The sequence below is a fragment of the Dromaius novaehollandiae genome, unplaced genomic scaffold (assembly GCF_036370855.1).
Source record: "Dromaius novaehollandiae isolate bDroNov1 unplaced genomic scaffold, bDroNov1.hap1 HAP1_SCAFFOLD_37, whole genome shotgun sequence".
In the NCBI taxonomy this organism is placed as follows: Eukaryota; Metazoa; Chordata; class Aves; order Casuariiformes; family Dromaiidae; genus Dromaius; species Dromaius novaehollandiae.
In genome coordinates, this window is record NW_026991398.1 from 49286 (window position 1) to 57418 (window position 8133).

General features: G+C 51.9%; 1 protein-coding gene across 1 annotated transcript; it reads right to left on the reverse strand.

Moving 5' to 3' along the window:
* Window positions 1-3021: 3021 nt before the first annotated feature.
* On the reverse strand, window positions 3022-3957 carry LOC135326158 (olfactory receptor 14A16-like). The gene has a single exon (XM_064504006.1). The coding sequence runs from the start codon at window positions 3955-3957 to the stop codon at window positions 3022-3024; it is 936 nt and encodes a 311-aa protein (XP_064360076.1).
* Window positions 3958-8133: the final 4176 nt, after the last annotated feature.

Sequence of the window (8133 nt, forward strand, 5' to 3'; positions counted from 1 at the left end):
CTGCAGATGCAGAAGAAAGGAGAGAGAGGCAGAAGAGAAAAGAAGTATGTCTGTTTGAATACCATAGTTCCTCAGAACAAAATTTTCTCCATGCAGAGTGCTGGTAGGAAATCAATAAGAAATGAAGAACTGTAAGTATATATATATATATGTATATAATAAATATATACAGTAAAAAAAAATAAAAAATCCATTCCAACTGATAAAAAAGAATTTTTGTGGAGATGGGGATTTTTTTCAGCTCTTCCGTAGAGTTATTTTTTGAATGGGTTTCACCTTATGACTTAATATCAGTGTTCAGGCCTTTATTCATCTGCTGACATATAGAGGCTATTACTGCCTGAGATGCCCTGGGGTGGCTGTGTGCCCATGGGGAGCTGGGAAATGTTACCCAGGACCTACGGGAACCTTTTTGGAGCATTAGGTGATCACCAGGAGAAGTCTCTCCAGACCTCTCAGTGAGACAATTTGTTTCTCTCCCTTGACTAGAAAGGAAAGTCCAGACACTTGCGTTAGACATAGACATGTGCACCAAAATGGCCTGGCATGGGGTGAGATCAGCCTCATCCCTGTCGTCACCTCAGATGCAGTAGCACTTCATTCACCATGCGGGGAAGGAAACGGGATTGTGGCTAGATGACTAGGGACTCCTTTCAGACATCACTCTACCACAGCTATGTTGAGGTTTGTGCAGATTTGGCCATCCAAAGATACAGCATTTCACTGAAGCTGGTCACCCTGCTTGCCTCTATCAGTCGAGAGAGCCCAACACCTCAGTGTGTGACTTGCTCTGTGCAGAGAGTGAGGAATGGCATGGGCAGCCCTGGGCAGGGGGTGGTTTTGGTGCACTGGACTCTGTGCAAGACACAAAAATATCTGTTTTAATGGTGCAAGCCTGATTATAACAGAAAGGGCTAGAAACAGGCAATAAAAAATGAAATGAGGAAGAAATGAAGAAATGATCCAAAGAGAAGGAATGTTTGGTTCCAGGTTCCAGGTTTTAACCTTCTTTGTGTTCTTATGGTCGTTCTTTGCTTTGTTTTCTTCTCTTCAACATAGTGGTCTTTTATGGGGTTTTTGTGGGGTTTTTTGGTTTTGATTTTTTTGGTTTTCAGAAGGAAAGTGCTTTTCAGAGCTGGGCTGGGATGCAGTCACAGGGTCATGGACATGTGGTGCCATTGCAGGTGCCCTGGTCCCCTCTGCCCAGCCTCCCTCTGCAGCTCCAAGGGGCTCCGATCTCCCACAGGTCCCCTGTGAGAGCTGCCAGGCCCAGGGAGGTCCCTCAGATGCATCAGGGCCTCTCCAAGTGCCACTAGGTGCTTGTGGTTGGACAGCTGAGCTCTGCCTGGAAAGGTCAAGAATAGTATTGAAGATTTAAAAATGTATGAGCACACTTGCATCAGCTAAAACGATTGACTAATCTTAATGCCAATGTTCTCCGATGACAAAAGAAATTTTGGCCATCAGGGTGGAAATTTTGAGGAAGGGTAATAATCTCTGGATATTGACCTGACGAGGTCAATATGCGTTACCACTGCTCTGTCTGCCATGCTGTGGCTGACATCTCAGGAATCTTTCACATATTCCCCCACGTCCTGATTAAAGTGATCATTTCTAAAGTCCCCTTTGCATCAGACTACCCTCCCAGCAGGACGGGGACAGACAAGGAGCGTACTCTGCCTGTTGCGGTGCTCAGGGCAGCTCCCCAAGGAGCACAGCTTTGCCTGAGGGACCTCTTGGTCCTTGACCTCAGCTCCAGCACAGCTGGAGCAAGAACAAGAGCTCGTGGGCCAGGCCAGCATCCCCCTGGCACAGTCCCTGTGACAGCCTGCGGTGCCCCATCTGCCCACAGCCCTCCTGCTTTGGCAGCCCCCACAGTTTCTGCACCTTGCCCAGCCCTGGCCATGTCCCACGCAGGGGTTAGCACACAGCCGTCCCCAGGGCCTGCTGGGATCTGTGCCAGGAGAGAGGCTGGCTAGGCCTGGCTCTTCCCCTCCATACAGGCACTGAGCCCAGCAGGAACGAGCTGGACGCACAGCAAGACTCGCCCATAAACCTGGGCTGTGCAGCCAGGGCTGCAAATGGCCTCCACTCTCCTGCGCCCGGCATGTCTTGCTTCCCCTCCACGAGACCTGGCTCTGCCCCACAAACCCACCGGTGTGTGTCCTCACCCCAGGGAGGGCATCAGTGCTGGCCTGCCTGGCCATTCCTGGAGCCTCCCCTGTGCTCCCCGCAGGGCCCCGAGCTGGCGGTGCTGCTCTGCAGAGCGAGCGGGTTGTGGTGCCCCAGGGCCACGGGGTGACTCTGCACTGGCCGTGGTGGTTGGGGTGAGAAGCAGACCCAGCTGGACGGGCATCATTGCAGCTGACAACCCCCTACCAAGGGGTCTGTGGCTGTGGATGATGCTCTCAGCAATCACAGGACATTTCAAATGGCTCAGGCTGTGTTCAGGTGTGTGCCGAGATCCCGCCCAGGGTTTTCCATTGAAGGTGACATGAACCCCTCTCCAGGCTCCCTTCCCTCTGCCTGCAGGGTCCCCACTGTGGGCATCTGTCACCAGTCCTGTCATAGGGCAGACAGTCCCAGGCAGACACCGCTTGATGATTCAGCACCTCCAGGAGCACTGGGCACCCACAAGTGAGAGCTGAATGCAGCCCTCATTCCCTAACACAGCACCCCATGAGCTCATCGCCTTTAGCCCATGGAGACCTCCCAGAAAGCAAGAGTCCTTTTCAGGGTGAAAGTCCTTGAGTGAACTCTTGGCCCTAGTTTTGGAAGAAGAAAGCAACTTTCAAGCACTGCACTAAGGAAATCCCATTTTATTAGAGACAGGCCAGCTCTGACACAGTGACAGACATATTCACAGAAGGCCTCTGGGTCAGACAGACAGGATTTGTGCCTCTGGAGAAGTGTGATGAATTCACATACTTCTGTACAAACATGATAAATACAGGGAGAATGCCCAAAGCACAAGAGTTGTCTCAGAAAATTAGAAATCACCTGTGAAGAGGGATGGGCAGCTTATTCCTGCTGAACTAATACCACTTGAATGAGTTTCCTCAGGGCCTCCTTGAGCTCCTTGTTCCTCATGCTGTAGATGAGCGGGTTCACTGCTGGAGGCACCACCGAGTACAGAACAGACACCACCATATCCAGAGCTGGGTAGAAGATGGAGGAGGGCTTCAAGTAGGCAAACATTGCAGTGCTGACAAACAGGGAGACCACGGCCAGGTGCGGGAGGCACATGGAAAAAGCTTTGTGCTGGCCCTGCTCAGAGGGGATCCTCAGCACAGCAGTGAAGATCTGCACGTAGGACACCACAATGAAAATGAAACACCCAAAGTTGAAACAAAGCCTAACCACAAGAACCCCAGCTTCCCTGAGGTAGGAGTCTGAGCAGGAGAGCTTGAGGATCTGGGGGATTTCACAGAAGAACTGGTCCACTGTGTTGCCTTGGCAGAGTGGTATGGAAAATGTGTTAGCCGTGTGCAGCACAGAATAGAGAAAACCACTGGCCCAGGCAGCTGCTGCCATTTTGACACAAGCTCTGCTGTCCATGATGGTCCCATAGTGCAGGGGTCTGCAGATGGCAATGAAGCGGTCATACGCCATGATGGTAAGAAGGAAATATTCCGCTGAAATTAAGAAGACAAAGAAAAAGACTTGGGCAGCACATCCTGAGTAGGAAATGGCCCTTGTGTCCCACAGGGAATTGGCCATGGATTTGGGGATAGTGGTGGAGATGGTGCCAAGGTCAAGGAGGGAGAGGTTGAGGAGGAAGAAGTACATGGGGGTGTGGAGGCGGTGGTCGCAGGCTACGGCTGTGATGATGAGGCCGTTGCCCAGGAGGGCAGCCAGGTAGATGCCCAGGAAGAGCGAGAAGTGCAAGAGCTGCAGCTCCCGTGTGTCTGCAAACCCCAGGAGGAGGAACTCGTTGAGGGAGCTGCTGTTGGACATTTGCTACCTTGGGGCTTTGGAGGACTGTCCAGGGAGCAGAAGATATTGACAAGTTAGGACTGACTTTGAACAAAACCCACAGCATTTCTCAGAGCAACTCCCCACCTGTCCTTTCTCCGTACCAGGAGGACCTTCCTTCACCTTCTCTACTTCTGCTCTAGTCTGTGCTTTCAGAGTCTGCCATGGGGAACAGGGTCCTCTGTCCATCGGCTCCAGAGGAGTCAGCCCTGCTTGTTACACACACACTCAGAATCAAATCTCCAAAACAAGATGGTCAGTCATTGTGCAGTGACAAAGTGTCCTTGCAGTGCTGTCAGCGGGATTAGGTGAGACTCCTGAACCCCTGTTTGGCTCAGCTCTACTCCCGTTGGCTGGGGATCCACGTGACCACCCAGCACAGGCATAATTCATTGCTCTTGATACACCTTAAGCTCAGAGTATGTGACAATTACTGCAGGAACACTTTGTATTTGACTCTTTACAAATGTCTTAGCTGTGCACAATCGGATGCACTTTTGCAGCAAGGACACTTCGGGACACTCCACCCAAGATGTTTATCAACACATTTCAGCATACAAAATGGACTAGACACAGCAGGATTTGCCATGGGAGAATTTCTAGAACCTTCAGCAGTTCCCACCTGCAAGGCTGCCATAACTCTCGGTCAAATACTTAATTGCCTAGGTCCAGTCAATCACCTAGTTTCAAGTTGGTCTTTTGCCTCATGACAACTTATTCTCTCATCTGTGCAGATGACTGGCCAGGAAATTCTTGGGCCAGGCAAGGAGCTAATGACCAAAGTGCTCGGGGTGTGCACACAAGTGTAGCCCTGGTACCCAGCCAAACCACAAGTATGACTCCAGAACAAAACTGACTTTTCATATCTGAAACTCATCTGTAACTTCAGTCCCTTAGCTCTCACCATGTGCTCTGCCACACTGGGTACATGGAGAGAGCAAACAGCAACATGTGTTTGGGGGAAGCTGTTTCTGGGGTGGATGCCCTGAGCTGAGTGAGGGGGATTTCATGCAGTGACCTTGTGGGAATACTCTCCAAGTCCTGCAGGAAGAGATGACATTAGCATCCAACCCATCAGCCTCTGCAAGAGAAGAACCCTGGGAGGAATTCATCTCCTCCTCTTTCACCCTTCTGAACAATTGTCTGTATCCAAATCATTCACCATCAGCTCCCACTCAGTGCAAGGGAGGAAAACAGGCCCATGATGGCAGGGGTTACAGGACCCATTGCAGAGGTCCCCGTTCCACTAAGACAGATCCTCTCCTCACATCAGTTTACCACCCGCACCACACCTGCAGCCACAATAGGGGTTGTGGGGCAGGGGGTACAGGCAAGCTGTGTGTCCACATCCTCTCTCCGATTAAGCCTACTCATAACTGGGAAGGGGTCTGCAACATCCTCACAACCCATTCTGCAGAAGAAGGGCTGTAGCAGAGGGGCTTGCTCACCACACATGGGGCACATCTATTGAAGGGATAGAAATCCTTGGCTTTTTCCATTCCTAGAGAATCCTGAGGGGCGAAAGTGTTTGGGTTAGTGCATTGCCCAAAAGGGGATGTCTCCTTAGGGAGACTTGCCGCATTCCCCAGCCCTACAGACTGCATGGCCCAAAGACCCACAGACTAGCAGGGGTCTTGGACCCCTCACTCCCATGCAAACACCTCCACATGGGCACACAGGAAAGCCTGCATCTTACTCAGCTGTGCACATCCCCCTGCAGAGGAGGTTTTGCTCTCAGCCCCTCTGTCAGGCAGTGGTAAAGTGGGCACATACAGGAGAGACACACATCTGCTCTCCTGGAGCCTGGACTGCAAAGGAGGTGTCTCCTGCCCTGGATGCTGTGGCCTTGAGGGCAGAGGCTCTGCTAGGCGGCAGAGGAGACACAGGGGCTGGCTCAGGGGAAGGCATCTGCACTGCAGAAGCTGTCAGGGAATTGCCCACATCCACCCTCCCACAGCCTTTCCTGTGAGAAGTTTCCTCCCTTTAATGCATCATCCTGCTGCTGCCTGGCACTGTCCCAGGGGCAGATACCTTCAGGTTTGCAGGTGCTAAGCAGCAGCTAAGCCCAACCCTGAGGAGGCTAATAAAGATTATGGTGGTGCTGCTCATAGGCAGAGGGGTGGCTGAAGGGATTTGCTGAGGTTCCTTGCAGACCTTTTGATCTCTCCGTTTAACAGTTTAGAAGTCGCAGTTTCTTGTCCAGACTGAACAACTCTGTTTCCGTTCCAGCCATGTCAAAAGATGGGGAGATTAAGCACAGACTGAGGAAGGAAAGCTCTGCCCTTTGCAGGTATGACCAGCATAAACTTTCCTTGTGAAAAGTCCTCTTCAGAAAATGTCCTGGGGGTGAGCTGGAGCTGAGAGTAGCCCTGACCCATGCAGCACCCTCTCAAGAGGAGAAGGAACCTGCCCTGATGGGGGTCACTCCTTCCACCCACAGCTTCTCCCTGCAGCACCATCATGGGGAGTTCCCTGGGCAGGCAGAGTCACTGCCCCAGAAACACAGCACCCTGGGGCACAGGGACACTGCTCTGAAATGCAGCATTGGGCAGACCTGGGTGCACTCCCTGGCTTCACACCCATGCACTGTTCCTGGGAGAAGGTAGCCATGATGCCCTGTCCCTGTGATAGTGTAGAAGCTAATCCCTGCTGTAAAGCACCACCTGCTCCAAACAGGAGAAGCTGGCAGAGCCACCGTGACAGACCCTATCAGCTCTGGAAGGTGCCAGCTGCAGAAGAAACCTCTGGGAACCACAGCAGTGTTGCCCTGCAGCCAGAGACTTACTGTGTCAAGGGCAGTGAGGATTTCTGCTCAGACTGTGCTGCTCTCAGCTGTCCTCCTGTTGCTGACTGTCTTTAGCTTCTGAGCCGCTCCTCTCATCCTGGTGCCTGCAGGCAGTGCCCTGAGTCTTGCTGCTCCTTTAAGAGGAGCTGCTCCTGGACAGAGCTGTCTCTCTGCAGTGCCTGCCAGGTTGCCATGGGCTCCTGCAGTCCCAGGAGCCAGGCCCAGCAAAGACATGACTTTCTCTGTGCCCTGTGCACCTTCAGGAAGTTCCCAGGGCTGACATCTCCTGAAAGACCGTGTGGTCACCCTTGGAAAATGCCCATTGAAGTAGACTAAAATAATCACCGATAGTCCCTCCCTAAACAGGGGAGAGAGACTGAGTTCAGCGTTTCAGTTTGTCTCATCACAAGATGGTTATCTGGGAGAGGTGGAAATGTCCCACTCTGCAAGGGCCTGCTCCCATCCCATAAGAAGACAGGACACCTAGGCAGGGACAAGAAGGGAGTTCATTTATTCATGCCTTAGCAATTGGTTTCGAGGTGTCAAGCTAGGCATTAAATACTGATTTGGAAGCTCCTGGGATGCAGTAGGATTCAGTTCCCTCTCATGCCCTCCACAGACTCACAGGAGGTGGGATTCCCCTTGCCCAGGTTTTGGGGTGCAGAGTGTGACTGTCTGCTTCTTGTCTAAGCTCCCATTGTAATCAGTGGAGATGGAGGGTGGGAGTCAGTTGTTCATACACAAACAGCTTCTGACATTGGAAGTGTCAGAGGTGGTCCAAGACATGTCTCCTTGCTCTGATGTAACAGCTCTGAAACCCACATCTTTCTGGGGCATCAGCTGCCAGGTGGAGAATCTCCTTGGCCATTTGAAATGACACTAGCTACCTACTACTGCAAGAGCTCCGCTCACCCTGAAGCTGAGACCTGTGCAGATCCTGATGTTGCAAGCAGCTGATGTAATTCAGTGCAGACACTTGGTTTAATGCAATGACAATAGGCCTGCAGGGCCATGTCACCTGCACGGGGTGTCCAGCACAACCACCATGTTTCTAGCAGATACAGCTCAGGACCTACAGGAAAATCATGCCACTCTGGAGTGGTAGCTGGACAAACACCCCAGGGCATCTCGAGTCTTCTACCTCTTCCCAAGCAAGGGATTCCCACCACTGCCTTTAGGCAAAGTCTATCGCATCTACATCCAAGCATGCGGCAAAGATGGAAGGCACATTGCACCACGGTCTCCACACATACTCCTACACTCTCAAATCCGTCTAGTTCTCCTCTCCCTAAAGCTTTTCTCACCCCCCAGTTATGTGAACTGGGACCATGCTAATGACGCAGCTACAGCGTGGCTAGATTGCAGGCTGTTCA